The following is a 22,656-nucleotide window of genomic DNA, read 5'->3' on the forward strand; positions in this document are numbered from 1 at the left end:
TTTCTCTTTCCAAAACTTTGATCATTTAGAACAGAAAAAAGGTTGGATAGATGAACTTGTCAATTTACGGGGTTATTATTGGTATATTGAGCTGTAAAATTTTCTCCCAGCATTAGTTTTTTCATCAATTTTTGTAAGTTAGCGCAAGATTTTCTAAAAAAATCATAAAAATTAAATTTCTTACTACTTTTTTCAAATTAATGTTAAGGATGAAAAAAAATGTTTTCTTCACAAACCATGAACCATGAATCCTTGTAGAGAATTTATTCAAGTTTTGAAAACCGCCCTTGAATTAAATGTGCAATAATTGTTGCCGAGATATCGATGATTAAAGACAAAAGTATTTTTTCATTCAACCATCAATATCTCGGTACCAATAGTCCTACGGAAATTTTTTTTGCGAAGTATATCATTTGATTCCTCGATAGCTCAAAAAATTTTTTGTTAAAAGGACTTGAAACTAGAGACTACAAGCTTCAAAACGGCTTCAAAACAGCTTTTCAGAAATCACTAAAATGTTTATGAAATATTGTTCCTTTAATTCTTTGTAGTAGTATAGTTTAGGGTCAATTCTGTCTACCTCAATATTCTTATAAAAAAATATCATGAAAAAAAAGGAAATAGATACTAACGGAAAATTGTATCTTATAGCTTTTGAACGCTGTGATTACTTTACAAAAATAAATTCTTTATGATCTGTTTTATCAAAATTAATATACAATACCTACCGATAAATCTTAGATAATGTCTTGAGTTTTATAGAAAGGAAAGATGAAAGTGGTTCTGAGATCGTGGAACTCTAGAATCTAATTGTGTCTAATGGGCGACTGATTAAAAAGAAGGGTTCTCGGAAGCGTTCAATAAAAAAAATGTAGATAAACGGTTTTAATAAAAAAAATCTGTTTGTAGTGGTATAGTCACTAAACAAATAATATTGATGCATTTAGTTTTTGTCTTTTTAGCCCCATAATCAATGAAAAGTCAAATAAAAACGTATCTATATTTCAGTACATAAAAGTCATGGTACTACTGACTTCCTTGATCGGAAGCAATAATTTATGACGAGTCAGAAGATGTGAAACAGTTAAATAAATCCAGCAGGAACACATTAAAGGGCCCAAACTTTAACGAGGGCAATATCCAAAGCGTTGTCACTGTTCCACGTACTGGACCATTGTTCTCGGGCGTTGTAGAAGTCTTTCATACTCGATCGCGCACCGTTTCTCCACGGCTTGCTTCCGTCAGTTCTGTCTTCAAAATTAAATCCACCAACACCGACGCCTAACGTTATGTACATCTGCAACAAAGCTCATATCAATCAGTTCTATACGTCTTCCTTACACGTTTTAGTAGGATTTAAACTTTTTTTCAATATAATAACCCTAGAAATTTGTTTAGCGAAAATGCATACAAAATTACAACATACCAGGCGCTACGTTGTTCATTTGTGGTAATTAGTGCAACGAATCAAATTTAAAATTGAAATATTACAAATGATATTGAACTTGATGTAACTGTGACATAGACAGTTGCATAATATATATATTTTTGTGGCGGAAAACATATATAAAAAAATAATAGCAAAGATCAAATTTACCTCTTTATCAAATGGAGCTAAAGTTGTACCACTCCTCCATCTATGCGCATCTTTAATTTGCAGGTTAGAGCTTAAACTGACGAAACCATCAGAAGGGGGATAAATAGTTCCATATGTTTTGCCATCAACAGCCAGAATAATGCTCTCTGTAAAATGAATGTGTTAGATATTTCTATTTCAGGAACAAATGAAATTTTTAAACCGATACAGTCAGATATATTTAACGAACATTCAACCAAAACCGTTCCTATGATAAGAAATCTTTCAATATGTGCTCCTAAAAATGAGTTTTTGAGGAACATAATATTCCAAAAAAATGTTACTTTTCCAAATAGTCAATGAAACTGTATTATTTTATTTTTACTCCCTTGGTAATAACATAAAATGAAACGTTACTGAAGAAATTAATTAGCTAATAATAATGGGTAAATTATTTGTCAAAATTTGCTATAAACCGAAATAATCCAAGAGCATGGATAATAAACCAGTTTAATTTAATTTGAATTGCAGACTTCCGTGCCAAGTGTCTATGAAAACAGTTTCTGGGATGGTTGCCACGTCATGAGTTTAGACTTTGTGACGTTTCGAGAGACATATCACTCTCTTCTTCAAAAGAAACTCTGAACCTGGAAATTAGGTCCTCTGGTAGTACACTGATCAATGGTGTTCCAGTGCACGCTTGTAATCATTAATCCATGTCGTTTTAGTCCTTGATATTTGGTGATGAATTATTCCATATTCCAAATACACGGATTGCCGAAGCCTTAGTGCAGATCGTGTTTGCTACTGGTCTTGCGAAAGGCGGTCTCTATCTCCTTGAGGTGTTGTAGTTGAAGTTAACATTTTATTTCCTTAAAATTATTTTGTAAGTACATCCTTTTAGATAGTACTAAAACGTTGTTGGTAGATTTTGCTCTTTCTCCTTGGTCTTAGGAGTTCGCAAGCCGAATATGCTGCTCCAAATATGAATGTACCTATGACACCAAATGAAAAACCTAGTGAAAAGACGGAACCCCATGTCAAAATGGAGATTTTATTGACAAAACCAAGAAAATCCAACTAGATCCAGATGAAATGCTAGTGAGTTTTGACGTAGCATTGTTGTTAACAAAATTACCAAATAAGGAATGTTTAGAAAAATTGCATGGAAAGGTCGTTGCAGAAGATAAGAATAATTTAGTGGATTTGACAAAGGTCCAGATGGATAAGTTTTATGAACAACTTGGAGTACCTGTGTCATCAACTCTATTTCAAAGTACCAAAGAAAGCTTACTCACACGGCTAGTTATCTGAACAATGAGTTTTATCACCACCCAGCCTAGAAACAATGTGTTGAATGTTAGACGAGAAGCAACAGCACTTACTGCTCTTGGAGGAAACCTAAGAAAAATGAAATACTGATTACAACATATTTGCCCTATACGATAGCATGTACTGAAAAAATAGGCCGTATCTTAAATATAATATTAATACAATCTACAACTCAGAAAAGTTAAAGCAGTACAAGTGTCACTTGAATAATAACAAATACAGAAGAATTTTAATGAGACAGGAAAGATTTTGGCCAGACTCTACAAAGAGGTAATGGAAATCCGGAAGATTCAGGTATTTCAATCGAAAGGAGGATCTAGAATATTTAGAATTTGAAAACAACCCATCCGTAAAGGTCAAGAACCAATGACTACTTACAAGCCATGCACCAGAACGACATGAACTAGTGCACGCAGCGAAAATTAGTACCAACGAGAGGACTTAATTACCAGTTTCAAACTTTTTTCTGAAGAAGAAAGCAGCAATCAGCCCGGAAATTGTTCAACCAATTGTTGAGTTAATTTAATTACATATTTTGAAAGCACTATGTTTCACAACAACTGCTTCTCAAGTTGATAAAGAACGATTTGAATTAATGTAATAACCTTTTGCTACACAAATAGACAATAAATGACTTTTTAAACATACCTGGCTTCCAGGTGACTTTGAATGTATGATATTCGTTCGACCAGCCTGTCTGTTTCTGGACGGTTTTCATTCCGTAAGATTTAGCTGCAACGCTGTCCCCTAATATAATCCCTCCTTGCAACATTTGATTTAAGTCGGAGTTGCCTGGTGCAAAAGCTATTCTTATCTGACCTGAGCCGTAGCCAGGTCCATAATCTTCATTTGCTGAATTCAAATAGAGCTCTGAAAACATAAAAAATAATTGGATTTAGCTGTACTATGTCTGAAGTAGGTAGGTGAATTCAAATGTGTTTTATTATTAATGATTGACAATACGTGATTGATTGAATCATATTTAGATTATACCCTACAGTGTTTTAGTCTTAATAAGAACTCGACAAATTACTTAAAGTTACTTTTGACTAAAATACTGTGTTTCCAATAAAAATTATATCTTCACACGGGGCAAACAATGAATATTATTGCAGTAATAAAAATTCTTCCTACATTTCACACACTCTATTATAGAAACAAATACTCTTTAATTTCTTTTACATAACCATCACAAGGATCTCTGTTATTATACAAAGTGTTTCACAACGACATAGCTGTGTTCCTAGGGCAATACAAAATAGTTTTCAACAGTCGGACGCATGCGCATTCCGATATAATGCTTACATAAATTCAAATATCATCGTTTGGAATCAAATGTGGTTGCGTCTAACTGTTGGAAGGAAGTTTATATTTACTTCATGTCGAACCGATTCTTCCAAAACTTCAAAAAAATGTTATAATTATTCATATGGCCAAACAAACAAATATTCAACGGTGTGACATCAGAACTTCGTACATACTCTTAGTAGTCAATTTACCACCATAAAATTCCTATAAATATCGTATAGTTTCTGCTACAGAATGTATCCATCCTTTTGCAGATCCTCGTTGCACCTCAGCATCATGGATTGTTATCATTGCAGACTGTAAAATGGTTATGTAGGTATTATTTATTGGAAAAATAATGATGCTAATATCCTTTTTCTTGGCACCCACAAGCTGCAGACTTTTATATGTTAACAAATAAAAATTAAATACTGAAGGAATGGCACATTTCTTCAAACATTCAGCAATATATTATGAAAACTTATTAATTTATTAGACTGTGGACTTGCTCTTGCTCACATAGAATTTTCTTTTATGTCTTTTAATAAGAGAGTCAGACATACACAGTATGCAATGTTAACATCATGATATACTTCAAAAAATTGTTCCATGCACGACTGCATTTAGTAAAACCAACTTCAATTTGAATTTCTTTTTATCACTGGAAAATTCCCATTAAGAAATGCGGGTTGTTCTTGTATAAACGATGTTTTTCATAAATCTACAAGAATGTAAAGTGAATAAAGCATAACCTTAAAATATCCGCTTAATTAAAATTAAACGCTACGAATTTTCTCAGTTCTGAAAAAAAAACTATTTTTTGGATCTAATACTTATTAATAGGCTTAGTGCACGTGCAGAGTCTAACAGAGTCGGCGCGAGGGTCGATGGCCTTCACAGCTGACTCGGATTTTGAACTGTTCAGTTATTTACGGAACTTTGTAGTAGTTGGTGTCGCGTCGAGACCTTTCTTTTTTACTTCTGCTGTAAATTGCATTCCTGGTGTGTATTTAAATAACTATTTATAAATAGTAACATAATTTACATTAACAACTATTAGTTGGGGAGAAAAGTGAAGTAAAATACCAAAAGAGCAAAGAATTATTTCAGATGTGGTTTGACAGTGATCCCGAAGGCTACAGGGATACACGTATTAAAGGAAATGACCCGATTTGTACTCTGTATTTTTCTATGAACTTACAGGCGCCTTTCTTTCAAGCAATATTCCATTAAACAAATTAGAGAACGCCAAATTCACATGGACTATTCCTAAATGAACATTTTGATATAATGGATGATGTATAAAAAAATATATACGCCCAGTCAGTAGTACGATAAAAGAAAAAATGCAAAGAGTGTTGGAAAATATTCAGGATACACCATTTTGGAAGATATATTAATGTAAAGTTTTATCTGGTACAGATCAGGAGTTACCAGCAAATATATTAATATATAGTTCATACCTCAAAAATTTCTCATACTGTCCGTTGTCAACAGTAGACGTTGAACGGTCATTTTCCCTACACAAGTTAAGCGATAAACATCGCCGTTTCACTAAAGAAAACTTAGAATAGCACGTAGTAATATGTTTTAACTCCTTCCAATATGCCACGCAAGCCTTGTCTCAACACTAAGGTGTTTCGGGTAAGGGGTGTCATTTAAATTTATATAGGCATTTTATCGTCTTAGGTAATAGTACTATGCGACGCGACATATTTTCTGTAAACATGTTAATATTTTCATTCGTAATCTGACTACGGTCCTGTTAAACTCCGTGCCGCACTAAGCCTACTTATCAGATAATAATTAATTTGTAGGTAACACAGAAATCCTGGCAAACGCTTCAATTTACAAATGTCGAAGTATAAGTTAGAAACGTTCTTGGATTGACATTTGATCTAGAGTCCTAGTCAGTGATTATACTTTGGTAATTTGTTAAGTTCCAACTTAAAGAAATAAATTTCCTGAACGTGAAAAGTAATCTGATCACGTGGGACTTGGATATTGTTGAAGACACTACAGAAGAATAGCACAGACAGTTGATTTAAGATTCTAGTTAGGGACTTTCTTTGGTAATTTGTTAAACATAATTTACAAAAGAGACGCGAAACGCAATCTGGCCACGTGGAACTTAGACATTGTCGAAGACATTGCAGAAAAATAGCACAGCTACTCATCTCGATATTTTCTACTCTACATTCTATTTTTATCACCTGAACATGAACTTGAAGTTGTTTCTGATCATTTCCTGAAAAAAGCGAAAATTTTTTATGCAGATTTATCCTTTGTTTAGGAAAGTGACACAATGCACCTCTTTCACTTTCTCGTAGTTAATTATCATATAGTCACTAACCTAACAAATTCTGTATTTATTTAAGTTAATATTTGCCAAAGATTACCCAGATTAACATACTGGTTCACATAGCTCCTATTTTAGTGTTAGGTATAATTGTGTGACTCGTCAAACAAGGTAACTTGATGAATTTATTTAAGAATTACTCATTTATAGGTAACCTCACCTGGATATATCCAGTCGCCTTTGGGGAGTTTAGCTTTGATTTCAATAGTTCCGTATTTAAAAGAGAATTTTCTCTTGGTGCTTATTTGAGAAGATAACACAGGTGGTAAAATAAATCCTCCATCAGGTCGCACGACGCAATCTAGTGAACCGGTTGTACCTGTACAGCTTAGAAATAAACATATTAAGTATTAATTGCATGTATTTGTAAGATAATGTTCAAATAATGTAAAGAATTTGCGTGGAAAAAAGTTATTTTTAGTTTCAATACTGCAGCTCTGAATAAAGTAGACATGTTGAGAAATAAGTAAACTTTATTAATATCGTAATTACATAATACTCAGTAGTATCGAAATTTTGACATTCTTAACGCCGGAGTCTCCCAGTACCTCTGCCACTGGTTGCGCAAGAGTCTTGTATTATAGTCTTTTTTGAATATTTGACACTTTTCAAGGTACACCTAATTTATTTCAAATTCTTTAGAAAATATTTTTATAATACTTCATGTATTCGTTCTTGGGACTTTTAACATTATTATGTCTGGAAAGTCTATTTACCCTTTTCGTTTCCAATAATGAGAGCCAATTCAGAACCACCCTTTATATAATCATTATTATAAACTTTTACATATATGAGGGGGGACCCAAAAATAACCGATTAAAATTCGCTGCGGTCGCCGCTTTTATAGTAGATGGATGTGTAGAATATGTAGGGTGGCCCCGAGGTAATGGGCCAAAATTCATGGGTAGATTCCCCAAGCAAAAATATTGCGATTTAGCCGAACATACCTTAGTCTAAAAGTTGATAGTTAAAGAGATACAGAGTGTTAAATGAAAAATATTATTTCAGTTTTTTTTTCATTTATTCCTTAACAAATGCAAATATCTACACAAAATTTTGAGGTTTGGAGTTCTTTGGGTAGCCAAATATCTCGAAAACGGTGCGAGATGGCTACTTTCATAAAGTAGACCTTTTTGCGTAAAAAAGTTGTAAAATAAGAATTTGATACTAAAGATGAAAACCTTAAAGTATAAAAAAGTTATGTCGTTTTTAACACATTCAATCTACTAGTGCCCTCTATGAACTTTAACCAAAATGTGAATAGATTTCAATTCCTCTACCCAAAGAACTTCAAACCCCAAAGTTTTGTAAGGATATTTGCATTTGTTAAGGAATAAATGAAAAAAAAACTGAAATAATATTTTGCATTTAACTAAGTACTGACTTTTCGATTATTTTCTAATAAACACTGTTAAAATCTTGTTTCAGTTAATTCGGTTTTTCTTGAAAATCATAGTTTTTTAAAATTTAACAAGAGTAACAAAATTTTTAAAGTTAAATTCTGCTGTGAATTAATATTATTATTTTTCAATTCGGTCTATGAAAAAAAAGTTCTGAACAATTTTACGGGTGAGTCATCCCCAATGAACACCTTGCAGTGCTTCAATTAACTTTAAATCATAGTCAAAGAAGACCAGTAATAAACCTAAATCATGTACCAAATTTGGTTCTTCTGCGCTAAAGCATTGCAGAGATATTATTTTCTTTCGAAATTTAGGGCCTCACTTGTATATAGATAAGTTTGGTTAAATTACAATATTTTGGAAACCCCTACATGCACCTGCCCTGTGTCGGTTCTTATGCGGAACACCCTGTAGTATTCAAACCAGCTTATTATGGTTATTCGAAATTACTACAAGAAAAATAAATAAATGTAATATTTATCATAACTGACATGTTTAATGATATTATACTGCCGCATCTTCCAAGTTTCAGTATTTTATTTTAATATATTTGAGAAGTAGAACTTGTCTGATTATACCGTTGATATTTCGTAGAGCTTGAAGCTGTCTAAGCGTATCAAAAAAATGTTTGACTTACCAGATGTAGAACCCGCCTTTTAAAGATTTATATTTTCACGATTATTCTTATTACTACTTACTGGTTTAAAAATTAATATGTTTTTTGTTCAAGTACTCATGCACGTGTAAATACAAATTGGCTTGAAACAGACATACTTACTTTTCTCCCAAGTTAAAATCACCGGTAACAAAACCACTTCCATAAATATCTTCACTCAAAACTGGTTTCATTTTAAGTTTTCGATTTACTATTTGTATTGTTTCTGGTCGATTAACGTATATAACGAATTCGTAATCCTGAAATGTACGTTGCTTTAAAAATAGTAATATGTCTACCGTTTCTGAAATTACACATATTTGCAAGGTGTTAGTAACTACTACCACCAAATCAAACCATTCTTTTAATAAAAAGAGAAGTAGTGCAGGGAAAGAAGAACTAAACTGTTTCGGAGGCTAGCGATGCTGCAGTTTATGCCCCAAAGGGTAGCCTGAAGCCATTTTAAAATACGAACCCTGTTATTTTACACAAATATTACGGAAGAAGAAGAAGAAGAAGAAACTGTTAAAATAAGAGAAAATAAGATTAGTAATGTCAAAATTCGTAGAAGGATGCGTAAATAGTATAAAGTAATCAGTTTTGAAACGTACGGGAGAACCAGCAAATTGCTGTGCTACCGTCCAATATTTCTCTATCACCTGACTTGAGAAACCATGAGAATATAATAATTTTCCTTTGCATGTTCCTTTACCATTATTGAATTTTGTTGGTGTACTCTGACAACTGCTGTACCCAGTTTCCCCCACAGGTTTTGATGTAACTATCGGCGCCACTGGTGGTGAAGTTGTAACTGTTGGCCTTGTAGGGCTTGAAGTAGGTTTTGGAATTAATTCTGTAAAAAAGTAATATAAAATATATGTAATATAGTTTGTTATTTTTTGTCATATTTATTCGAGAGATAAGAACCACAAGGTCCCCACCATGCCTAGTGCTATATTTGTGAATGCTGGAATGTGTTGGCAAGTTTGGTAATTTTTTATGTACTAAATAAAGCGACTCAAGTAAATATAGGCATGGCAAACGGTAAGAGATACGAAGTAGCTTAAATGGGAGGAAAGTTGCGTAATCAGGGGACCAACATTATGCTTCTAAAAAATCAAAGCTAACATGATTAGTTTTCGAAATATTTGAAAAAATAAACGAAATTTTGGAAATCCGTTTTTGTTTCATTTCAGCCTTGTTTGAAATGATATTGAAAAAGGAAGAACACTTTCTCATGGCCACTTTTTGCCCTCTATCGAATGGCATAATCAATTTTTGTATGTAACTTTTCGTCTCTCCAGGACCATCACCAACTTCATTTTTTTAAATGCGACCCTAAAAATTTTATTACATTTTTTGCAAGCCTTCATGACCCCCAATACTGTACTGCCTCAGCCCGAACCAGATTCAAACGTTTTGTCTCGAAAAATTCATCTTCAGTGTATTCGTTCCAAATTGATCTGAATTTTTTATTTAGATTTCTTTGTTTATTGAATTATCATATACTGTAAGTGTCATCAGACCCAGTGAAATCCATCTAGTTATTTAAACTATTACCACTATGATACTAGCAACATCTATCCATAACAAGATAGAATAGGCATGATGACAGTAACCAAGAATCACTAAAATTATGTATTTATCTAATGAAATATGATTCATGTATTATAAAAAACGTATTTATTTTTGTATTACGAGCGAAATTGATAATATTTTTGATAAAATAAAACTACAAAATACAGCAAACCGCCATGATAGGTTGAACACCAATCAGAGCGAATTACGTCACATCTATGTAAATGTCATTTAGTTCCATTTGTACTTCGACAATATCCGCAGTTTCTTCGTTTAAATATTTTGTGTTTTTCAACTATCAGTTGCTTAGTTTTGTGTTACCAACACCATAATCAGGAAACGTTAGGTATTTGAAAAGTTTCTGGAAGATGGAAAGAAAGGAAAGCTCAACAACTACGAGTTAATAAAATATCAAAAAGACTATGTTTGTGACCAAATGTTTATCCATGCATAAATTGGTGTTGAAATACAAAGAACAGTCCTGCGACACATTTTTGAAAAAACTCGTATTGAGTGATGAAGATGACACGAAAGTTGAAGAAGAGACGAGACCTACATCAAAGCTGTTGGCATGAGTTAAGATATGACAGAGTGACGGCCTCACGAGCTTTTGAATTTAGTTGGTGCAAAAGCAATGATGCAACTCTGACCACGTTAATAATGGAAGGAAAAATCTCAGATGCATCGGCCATGAAACGCAATAGAATATTGGAGGATGAAGTGAGGAAAACTGTAAGTTTTTTCTACTAAACCTTTTATTTTCTACAGGAATAAGATATTTTTTGGAAATAGTAAATACTTCCGAACATCATAGACCAGTTTTTCAAAATCTTTCATGACGCCTATTGTAGAGGAAAACGTTTCAACTAAAATTTGTAGGATTTTGACAAATTAGATGGTGACTTTGGATTTGACCTCCAACACAAGTTGCAAGGTCAAACAAATGTTTCATAAAAAAGGGATATGATAGAACTTAATAAATGCAATCGACTGAAACTATTAGACTAACGTTTTTGAAACTCGACACGTTGGGTTAATAATTATAATGTGATAGAAGACCTTTCTGGAGACTGATCATATTTAGGTCAAACCAAGGTCATCGTCTAGTTTTTCAGTCAAATTACTATAAATTTTGCTCAAAACGTTCTTGGCGAGATATTCAGAGAAAAATTAAGTTTCACCTTCAAAAACTCATTTTTTTTTCTGACCTCGTTTAGTTAACTTTTATCTGAATCTTTTTTTGGGACACCCTGTATATTATATGTGCTTAAAATTTGGATAAAGTACTGATATCAAAATTTACGACTAATATAATTGTGTACAATCCAGGTAAATTATTTGAAAGACCAAGATACATAAAAAAAAAATTGGAAGGTTAACAAAATTTGTTCCTAGACTGCCTCGCGAAATGAAAACACTGCTGGGAAACTGTCACTGTCCACAATGTGAGTTAAAAACTCAAATATTTTTGTTTCTAATTTGCAATAAACCCCTAAAATTTCACATTATTTACCTGTCACTTCATACATTTGATCATCCTTAGGGTAGCCCCGTCCTAAATGTTCCACGTAAGTCCAATAATATATTTTGTCACCAGGTTGCAGCTTCTGATAAGGTGCATGAAATGTCCACCAACCATTTTTCGGCTTTAATATGTCTTCTGAAAAGGTACCCGCCTCTCTTCCAGTCAATTCTTCATTAATTTTTCCGTGGAAAGCAAACAATCTAATCCCATCGTGATCTAGAAACAAATATTAGATAACATTTGTAACATGGGCATAAATAAATAAAAATAAAAAAAGTGTAACTCCGTTATTAGTTTTTTTACAGCATCCAGAGCAATTGAGTAAATCCCTAAAAGTTGCTGAAAAATCTAAAAAATCGCGGAAACGCTGACTAACGAGTACCAACTCATTCCAATGCATTTTAATGCGCTTCTTCCCAATTCAGAACGGAAAAATTCAAACTACAAACTATACCTGTATATTTCTTAGATTTGCACGTACTATTTTGTACTCGAACGACCTGCGTAGTGGGTTTCGGATTCTTTTCGAACTGCTGTCATTAGTTTCTCTTTTCAGTAATCAACATCAACTATGTTCACTGTCATATTAACATCACCTGTGTATCTTACTTCAATTTCTTTCGGATATTGATGAAAGCGTACACCCTGCTCCTCACTATAATAATCTAAATTTTCAAGAAAGTAGGTCGTGAGGGAATCCAAAAAATTAGATTTTTCATTCATTAAACATCCCAAGCGTTGGTTTCTTACCACTTCTGCTATATATTGTATCGTATTCTTCACTTTTGTGGTTGCCTAAAATATTTTGAGCGACGTTCCATAACTTAATTTGTCGAAGACGCGTTATTTCAATTTAGCATCACTTAAATTCGGATATTGGAAACAATTCCAGTTTTTTTACAAAGTCTTGACAAACTGTTCCGTTCGAACAAGTTTTATATGAAATGGAGAAAGCAGTATTTTCAAGGGGTCGATCAGAGGTTGCTCTATAACAATGTGATTTCCTAGGTCGAATGCCATTGTAGTGAGTCGACTATCCCAAAGAGACACAAGAAACAGGGAGACTTGGTAAATCCTGACTGTTGCCCCAAAATTATTGATATAGTCACCAAAAACTTGCCATAATGCTCTCTATATTTTTTCTGCAGAACGCATCTCTTGTTTTCATAACTTTCTTTAATGTAGTTCATGGTAAAATGGAAGTACAGGCGCATTTATTTCCATCATGTAATAGTATCGCTTTCAAGCTCTATTTCGAAGAGTCTATGAACAATTTCCATTTCTCGGATTAGGTTTCATTTCATTCGTCAAACCTAGAACGTACACCAAAGAGCCATCGTCTTCTTTATTGAAGATATTTAGAAACTCCTTTTCCCGATCCTTTGATTTCGTTCCTGCTACTACGGCTACACACCTCACACGATAAACATTTTGTAACAAGAATGACAAATATAGAGCAGTGTGACTGAATTTTCACAAAGCTTTTTAGGGAACCACAAAAGGCGGTACTCTTGTAGCAGAAGTTATAAGAAACTATCAATGCTCAGAGTTTTTGATGAAAGTAAAATATCATTTGTTGGATTCTTATTTCAACTATTTTCTTGAAAATTTAAAAGATTATCGCGAGGAGCAGGGTGAACGATTTCATCAAGATCTGAAAGAAATTGAGGTAAGATACCAAGACAATGGGCTCCTTCAGCAATTTTTTTACTTGCTTAACGGAAAGATATTGCAATTTTAAGGTTCTCTGCAAAAAATTTGAATTTTATATCACCTACAAGTCATCTAAAAAAATCATAAATTGGCGCGCTGAGTATTCGCTGAACCGGCAGGTGTGACGTCACCGCATGGGAAATCGATGCCGCATTCTTGCGTGTGTTGTCAGTCAATCGGGTAGTCGAGTTTTAGTTGCTTGTTAAGTTTAGATTGAGTACGTGAAGATCCCGAATTTTGTTAGCAATATGGAAGACAGAAGAGAGAAAAATTACAAATATTGTATTGTTCCCCAGTGTGAGAGCACTAGTGTGAAGACGCCTAAGAAAATAATAATGTCCCCGTAACTCTATCGTGCGGATCTAAAATCAATAGTCTGTCTGTCTGACGACTCAAAACCAAGATTACAGATTTTAAATCATCGAAATGGGGCTTCAGCAATTTCCGGCTTATTTTCAAAATACTTACTTGGAAGAAACCAGTTCCAAATTCGTGTTCAGCACACCAAAATAGATTGAGACAGAAGTTGCATTGGGCCAAATAAATTTCATTAGCGATTAGCATTGCTAATGACCATTACTAGGCTTTTCCACGATTTTTCGGGATTTTCAGCATTTTTTAGCAATTTACCTATGAACTACTGATTTTAGGATACTGAGAAGGAATATTTTTCTCACTTCACAGAGGTATGCAAAATTAAACTCTAAAAACTAGTTTTTACTTAAAAAATTGTATATTTATAACCAAGGTTTACTAGTAGTGTTTTACACTGAATACGAATCGAATAAGTAGCTTAAATTTAAATAAATTTACTGAACAAATAGTAAATAGGTATTCTTATTAATAAACTTACGTAAAACACACTTAACTAGTGCGTGCTTCCTAAGTTGTCGTTAATTCATTCCTTAACATGTAAAATCGTTAAATATTTTAATAATTACGTATTTTACATTCGTATCTGTATCCTGCAGAAGTATTAACAGAAATAGGTATAAGGTTAGAAAGAATATTCAAAGTATGTAAAATACTGGAAAAAATTAAAGGAATATAGTACTAGTTAAAGTAAAAATATTTCACTTTAAACTACAGAGTTCAAAGTGTTAAAGCTACAGTTTTACACGGAATGCTAATGTAAGTCATCGAAACATTAAAAAAAAATCCAGGCAAATTTGTCTTATGACAAAAAAAAATACATTTTTTTAATAAATCCTTAATTCGAGCAAGATAAGTTACACGACCTGCTAAAATGTATTGGTAGCTGAAAATTAAAACATTATTTAGGATACTAGAAGGACTTTAAGGACTTTGTACTTTGTACTTTCTACAATTTTGACAGGACTAAACTTTTTTAGATAATGACAAATTACAATATATCTACTCCCACTATAGTAAGTAGATTATTAATACACTGTTTTTAAGGAGGTAAGTGGATTTTACCCTAGAAGTTGCTATGGACAACGGGAGGTAAGTGAGGTAACTTCCCTAGGGAAAAAGCGATTACGTGTTATAAATGCATATTTTATGAATAAATAAATATGAACATTACATTTTATTAATTATTATAAATGAATATTTATAGTAATTATGCAGTTATTACATTTAGTAACATTTATAAAATCTGGATAATTATTCCCCTCGCGTTTACTAATTGTCACATTTTTCTCAAAATGATTTGACCGCTCCATTTCAGTCACCGGAAGCTAAATATTATCCGACTGATCCATTAAAACAGCATGATGAGACGCGACTACTAGAAGCTGGAGTTGAAGTGTCATTGTAATCCTGTTGGCTATTTCATTTTTGTTACTTAAACTGTCAGCAACATAACTTTCTGCAATAATTAACCATGTCTCTTCATTGCTAATACATCAAGTCCTGTATTAGCCAGAAACGTTGCCGATGTTCTTCGGAATGAATAGCCTATATATGTTTCAGGATGTTCCAGTTTCAAAAATTGTGAAATTTTATTAGGAATCATAGAAAGGGTATTCTTGATGACTGGTTGGTTGTAACATCTACCTGCTTGATAGCGCATCAGAACGGCATTCTCCTACAATGCCTAAAACCGTCACTTCCATCATTAGCAAATATGTGTTGTCGGGTGCCTGAATGAGAAAATCGTAGACTTGTTCTCTTGTAAAAACTTTTTAGATATATAGCCTTCAAAAATGCTCTCAGCTTGGGGTATTTTGATATATCTACGTTCTCCTCTATGAAAATAGTTGACTTAATCATTGAGTATTCACTCCACAAACTCGCCGGTGACTTTAAAGTTCTTGACTCCTCCACGAAATATGCTAGTAGTGACATTTCAGAAACACCAGTATTTTTATTCTGGCACCACTCTTTGACAAAATCCAAACAACCAAGGCGACTTTCGAATAATGTCAAAATGGATTGATTAAGAAATGTCAAAAAATAAAACCTATCTTTATTTCATGAACCATAAAGAACTGTGATAAAATGTTATACACCATGCAGCAGTTAAATATAATTTACCTCCTTTATGGTGTAAATAACTATTGTTCCATTTTTAAATGTAACCTAAATCATAATTGAACCAGGAACTGTGTAAAGAAATAACTCATTCAAAGACCAAACATCATCTAAATTTCCAGCAAAATAAAATGTTAGGAGCTGATTTTATTGTCAAATTATTTTTAGTGGATAGCTGTCTGCATAATTTTGACAGCTTAAACATATTTTTCACTTTTGATCACGTGCTTTGTTATGGTTTATCCGCATATTTCGGAAGAAACGAAACTATTTCAATCAACATGTAAATAGCATAAAAAACTACTGAAATAGATTTTGATTTGGTGATACTACAGGGTGTCCTAATAATCCGTGTACATAAAGCTACTTCATTGGAGGCATTTTACCAAACTGATGTATTCCTATTACTTGCCTGCAACCTTCCAATTTGAATAGTTAAATCAAAAATGGCTACTTTCAAAATTTTCTGGGCAGCATGCAACATAATATAGAGGCATATAAATTTCATTTATCACAAATGACCTTTGATCCTAAATCATCTATGATATAGATTCTATATCATTCAAATTTAATTGATACAGTTCATCACGGCGACGTGCATCGGCAACACCAAATATGTATGCAACCTAAAAAGGAAGAACTAATATCTATTATATTTTTAAATTTTCTAATCTAAACATACTTTATTCATTAAGTATATATTATCTGTGTTTGTGTAATAAAAGTTTCAAATTATTTATTTGACAAAAGTTTTGACTTCTTTGGTTTATAGTCTTCGCCTTGACGTTTCAAGAAAATACATAATACATATTTTGATATGTCAATGTCTTCCTTTATACTAAGTGTTGCTCTTAACATGGAGTAATTTGACCACAAAATGGATGCCTTCAACTTTGTAGATAAATCGGAAATGTATGCAATCATGCGGATAAATGAAGCAACTTAGGGTAGAGGTAAATTTAGGTAAATATGCTTCTTTTGATCTCAGGAAACTTTGTTAGCTCCATGTGCACGTAACATTGGGACACCCTGTATTTATCGATTAGCACAAAATGAATATCTACATGCAATTTTTTAAATTTTCCTACTGTTTACTCAAAACTTTCAACTTTATAGGTGAAAAAAGCAAATTTGTAATAATTAAGACATACGTGTGTGGCGGAATAATTGCTCTATTTCGATCCGATTCATTTTTCATTAAGTTCGCTGTGTTTCTTGTTTGATGAAACTCCCTGTATAATAGCAATAAACAGCTGAAGGATAAAAATTTTGGAACAACCTTTCAAAGCGTAACAAATATCTACGTCCGCAATTAAATAAACAGAGTACAAAATTGGTTCTAATTATTTTTAGACAATAACGAAATTAAAATGTAACAATTTTTAATAAAATTTACAAGTGAAAACTTTGAAATAAATATTGTTACTTCTGGGTCACTTGCTCTAAAACAGATTACTTAAATAATTGCGATAATGCATTCTATATTTCTCCAAATATGTACAGTGTGGACGAAAATAAATTATTTCCATACCGATGAAGTCCCAAGACATTTTCTCCGACACGTTGATTTTTGGGTTCCCCGTCTCCACCACATTCAGCCGTTTGTGAATAACAATGTTATCAGGATTTTTTAAATAAAACTGCTATAACTCGATTAAATTTTAGTAAATCTCAACATAGAATTATATTGTTTTATTTCCCCGATAAAAATAAAAAACGATAACGTAGAAATATGTGAATATATCTCAGAAATGGAATGCTTTATTACCGAGTGTTGATTCGTTGGATTTATCACAATACAAAGTAGTTTATTTTAAAAACAATTTAATAAAACAAACTAGACTCAGAAAGAACGTCATGAAACTTCACAAAATTATTTCCAAAATCGTGGCAAAAAAAAATGTGAGAAAATTCGTCATTCACATACATTTTCATAACAATTTTCAAACAATATTTTATGAAAGTTTGATACATTTTTTTTCCTGTCGCGATTTGAGGAGCAATTGTGTGAATTTTTATGACAGTATTTTCTGTGTAAATGTTCAATATTTTTTAACAATTTTAACAATTTTCTTGCACATAGTAACCTCAAGTTGAACATTTCTCGTCTTACTTCGCTGAATGTTTGCTAAGTTATTATCATTTATATTAGAAGTACAATACTTCTGTAACATGATAAATGGAACATCCAATGCCTATTTAATAGGCATTGGAAGCAGTTTTAGAATGTGCCATCAAAGTTTATTGATTGAACAATTACCGACCTAGTTGCCACGTCATCAGTTTAAATTCCTTGAGTTTTCGAGATACTACCACTTTCGTCTTCAACAACATAATTATTGCTATTTTTTGGCTATTATAACTACAGTCCGTACGATGATACGTGACTTTCTTGGAATTCACCACATTCGTCACCCGAGGTAGAAAGATATTGACGCGGCGTCGCGTTCACCGTAGCAGCTTGCAGTGCATACTGTGTTTTGCAGTCGCGAAGGCGTGTTTCTTCGTTAACCGTGTATGAAACGAGCTCTAGCACACTTAGCCAAATAAAAAAATTTCGAATTCATCCTCCGTCTTTATATAGATTCCCTGTATATCTATTAGTTATCTCAAATATACCATCATGTGCCGGAAATATCGAAAATTAGCTCAAGTTGTGGTTCTTTTTTATACTACTGTTCTGATAAGATACATTTAGTACAATGTGCAGCTATTTATAGAGCTAACAAGATTAGGAGCTGCCGAAATACTTTAATTTATTCATTATAAGACGAAAATATTATTCTCCATAAACTTAAAAAATATGTTTTTTCCAAACCATAAAAATGAACCAACAAAATACTTTTAAATATTAATATTAGATAAGATTCCCAAATTAAATAATAAATGTTTCTTGGAAATGTTAACTAATCTTATTTTCAAATGAAATTAAATGTTGTTAATAATTTTTTCTATACGCTCAATTTAAATTAACAATAAAGCAAATACAAATGTAGGTTGTTATACATAAAAAAATTCGATATGCGTTTATTTGTTTACTCAACAGATAAAAATTGAAAAATATATTTTTAACTCACCTGGAATAGATACTGAAAATCCTTTTGGAGAAAAGACTTCCACCTTGGCATCAGGCACTTCATACTGGGCTTGTGTAACAACAAAACTGCACCACAAAAACGCAAGTAATTTCAGTAACATTGTTTACTGGATATAAAGCAGTTAATGTTTCTTACTTAGATGACCTCCACGCAAATCACTGTGGAATCGGCAGACTGCTTAACGAACCGAACATAAATAAACTGGTTTCTTAACCTATTAAGGTTTTAATGTTAATGTGAGTTTTAGCATTGGACATTATCGGAGACAAAAAAAAATAACATTTTTGAAATATCAATAATTCTTCATAATATAATGGCGTAATGATATTATAATGATATAATCGCAAGAACCAGATCTATTATTTTGTTTTTTTTCTGCTCCCAGTATAGTAAATAGTCTATTAATACATTGTTTTTAAGGAGGTAAGTGGATTTTACCGTAGAAGTGGAAGTTGCTATGGACAACGGGAGGTAAGTGAGGTAAGATACCTCTCTAGGGAAAAAAAGCGATTTCAAGTTATAAATGTATATTTTATGAACAAATAAATTGAAATATTTAATGAACATTACATTTTATTAATTATTATGATAGAATATTTATAGTAATTGTACAGTTATTACATTTAGCAACATTTATAAAATCTGGATAATTATTCCCATCGCGTCTACCAATTGTCACATTTTTCTCAAAATGATTTGACCGCTCCATTTCAGTCACCTCAATATTATCTGACTATCTATTAAAACAGTATGATGCGACGTACTACTACAAACTGGAGTTGAAGTGTCATTGTAAAGAATCCTGTTGGCTATTTCATTTTTGTTATAGTCCAATCAGTTGGTGCTCAAGAAGGGGGTTGCCTGTGAAGTTTTAGGGGAGTTTTGAAAATTGGTAGGTATATTTATAGATTTTGACGTGCTCTTTCCGAATTTTTACTTTGCCACCTCTTTATTTTTCCGGAAGTAGCCGCCATATTGGAAAATGGCGCTCCAAAACATTTTTTCGATGATATTTCCTTTCCGACTCACTTTACGGTGAAAATAGTTATGTAATAAATTAAACTACAGAATATTTCCTATAATTTATGTATTAACCTTTTTTCTGTGAAATGAATAGTTTCGGCGTACGAGCGCCGCAAATTCTACTCCAACAGGCGTATTGGCCAACAAACTTATTTCCACGCCACCATGAGATAGAGTTCCTGGCGCGTTTTTTTTTTAGTGATATCCCCAGTAGGCCTAATCCACATTTGATGCACTGTTGACTAAATTTAGTGCATTCTCCTTCGCTTCGCTATCCCTGATGGACCAGGTTTTCGAGTTCTTCGTCTTCAGAACTGAGCAAAACCTCACGGATAGGAAGTTCTTCCAAGTTATCCGCGATAGGGTTCTCTTCTTCGACTTCATCACCTTCTTCCTCGATTTCGTCGAAGGTTTGCTGAAGAACTGTCTCCGTATCTTCCTCTTCGTCACTGTCTTGCTGATCAACATCCGAATTATCGCAAGTACCTACCATTGCAATTCGCGCAGATAACGGAGCACTTTAGTCCAGCCTTTCTGCATCCACAGGCTCCCCGACATCCTTTTTTACATTTACAAGAAATTAGTTTTAGCAAGTTTGCTGGAGCTGGGGGCTTAAGTGTGATGATACGAATTAGCCCATTCTTGTTTTTTTTCCATCCCCCATCGCTCTGCATTTTTTCCAACTCCATACCACTGCTGAACCTGGTGATAGGTTCGGAACGAATGTTGTCTAGCTGCTGCTTCTGTCAGTGGCAACGATGCAATATTAAATTTATTTAAAGAATTTATTAAAGAACAACCGAGAACCTATCGCGGACTTACTATCCGTTAGGTTTTGCTCAGTTCTGAAGACGAAGAACTCGCAAAACCTGGTCCATCAGGTATAGCGAAGTGAAGGAGAATGCACTAAATTTAGTTAACAGTGCATCACATGTGGATTAGGCCTACTGGGGATACCACTAAAAAAAACGCGCCAGGAACTCTACCTCATGGTGGTGTGGAAATAAGTTTGTTTGCCAATATGCTTGTTGGAGTAGACATTGCGGCGCTCGTACGCCGAAACTATTCATTTCACAGAAAAAAAGGTTAATACATAAATTATAGGAAATGTTCTCTAGTTTAATTCATTATTATTTTCACCGTAAAGTGAGTCGGAAAGGAAATATTGTCGAAAAACTGTTTTGGAGCGCCATTTTTCCAATATGGCGGCTACTTCCGGGAAAAAAAGAGGTAGTAAAGTAAAAATACGGAAAGAGCACGTCAGGATCTATAAATATACCAATTTTCAAAACTCCCCTAAAACTTCATAGGCAAAACTTCCAACTGATCATTAGAAGTTTCTCCATGATAATATTTTTGCCACAACTTAATCTTCTTGTACGTTGCTGATTCAAGAAAGTGCAGATGCAGTCTTAGAAAATGCTTGGCAAGTAGGACGCTCAGCCAGAATTCCTAAGAAGCCCAAAGAAAGATGTGAGAAAATCTTCAAGGCATTTGCAGGGTGGTGTAACAAGAAAATTTTTAAAATATCACAGAAAAGATAATGTTTGCATATTTTGTTTCAAAAAGTAAAAGTCTAAAATCTGCAGGAAGCTTTGGGCTGAATATACTCAAGACCACAATATTTTTGCATAAAGCTGTTGATATTTCAAAATATGCTAAGTTAATAACGAGGTTAATAACTTTTCTTAAGAGGAAAAATGTTGGAAATAAAGTGGAAAAATCAAGAATCTTTACCACAGAACACGTCAAGAAGGTTTTAAATAATATTTTGATGAAGTCTGTTGAAATATCAAAGTAGGAATGGTATTTGGAATAGCAGGGGTGTGCAGAAGGGAAGAACTAAATAATATGAAAATGCATTGAAAATAATGCGTTTATAATAGTAAATCTTGCCTACACTGAAATATAGATATACAGGGTGTCCCAAAAGTGTCGCCCGTCCTTATGGGTTTTGATTGAGGGGACAAAAACAAATCGAAAATAAAGAGTGGAAAATTTTCAGATTGTTTTTCTTTGCTGAGTTATTAAAAAAACTAAAAATAAACATTTGGGCTGGGTTATTAAATCTTTATGTAGTTCAAAGATGTATTTGCTGCAGCTGTATGTTTTTAAATGAAAACTTACCATTGCCATTGCTACATGACGTTCCGTTAGCAGTTAGACTAAATTATTGGTTTCAACATGATGGAGCTCCATCACATTATGGTTTACGAATATAAAATTATCTAAATCAAAACTTCCGAGACAGATGGATTGGAAGAAGTGGACCATGGCCTCCTAGATCATCAGATCTGAATCCCCTAGATTTTTCTTGTGGGGTTATTTAAAAGAAAAGATTTATGGTCCGTATATACGCTGCTGTCGCGTTAATAGACCAAGAGATGCTACAAAGAGTTCATGCTTCAATGTTGAATCGTGATAATCTTTGTCTTGAAGTAGAAGGCAACTTATTTGAACACCTTTTGTAAAAACAATTTCTATTATTTAAGCACATTATGGTTTTAGTTTGTTTTATTATAAAAATGTTTTTCTATATCCTTTTCAGGTTAAAATAATCCTTACACCAAGTTACAACTGACAATCGAAAACTATACATATCTACTATTGG

The 22,656-nt window shown here is 33.1% G+C and overlaps 1 protein-coding gene across 1 annotated transcript; it reads right to left on the bottom strand.

Annotated features, from left to right (window-relative positions):
- Positions 1 to 870: 870 nt before the first annotated feature.
- On the bottom strand, positions 871 to 19,215 carry LOC108905218 (beta-1,3-glucan-binding protein-like). The gene is made up of 8 exons (XM_018708008.1): positions 19,002 to 19,215; positions 11,704 to 11,931; positions 9,224 to 9,465; positions 8,736 to 8,872; positions 6,715 to 6,881; positions 3,557 to 3,778; positions 1,598 to 1,743; positions 871 to 1,297 (listed from the first exon to the last, which is right to left on the bottom strand). Exons 1-8 carry the CDS (start codon positions 19,120 to 19,122, stop codon positions 1,109 to 1,111), a joined length of 1,452 nt encoding a protein of 483 aa, XP_018563524.1. The 5' UTR covers positions 19,123 to 19,215; the 3' UTR covers positions 871 to 1,108.
- Between the last annotated feature and the right edge of the window lie 3,441 nt (positions 19,216 to 22,656).

The sequence above is a fragment of the Anoplophora glabripennis genome, unplaced genomic scaffold, assembly GCF_000390285.2.
Source record: "Anoplophora glabripennis isolate ALB-LARVAE unplaced genomic scaffold, Agla_2.0 scaffold68, whole genome shotgun sequence".
Lineage (NCBI taxonomy): Eukaryota > Metazoa > Arthropoda > Insecta > Coleoptera > Cerambycidae > Anoplophora > Anoplophora glabripennis.

Excerpts from the sequence above, each read along its gene's own strand:
- LOC108905218 (XM_018708008.1), bottom strand. The coding sequence starts at position 19,122 with ATGTTACTGAAATTACTTGCGTTTTTGTGGTGCAGTTTTGTTGTTACA. Across the intron at positions 9,466-11,703 it reads TCAAATGTATGAAGTGACAG|AATTAATTCCAAAACCTACT; the intron begins GTAAATAATGTG and ends ACTTTTTTACAG. Across the intron at positions 6,882-8,735 it reads GATTTTAACTTGGGAGAAAA|CTGTACAGGTACAACCGGTT; the intron begins GTAAGTATGTCT and ends TTTATTTCTAAG.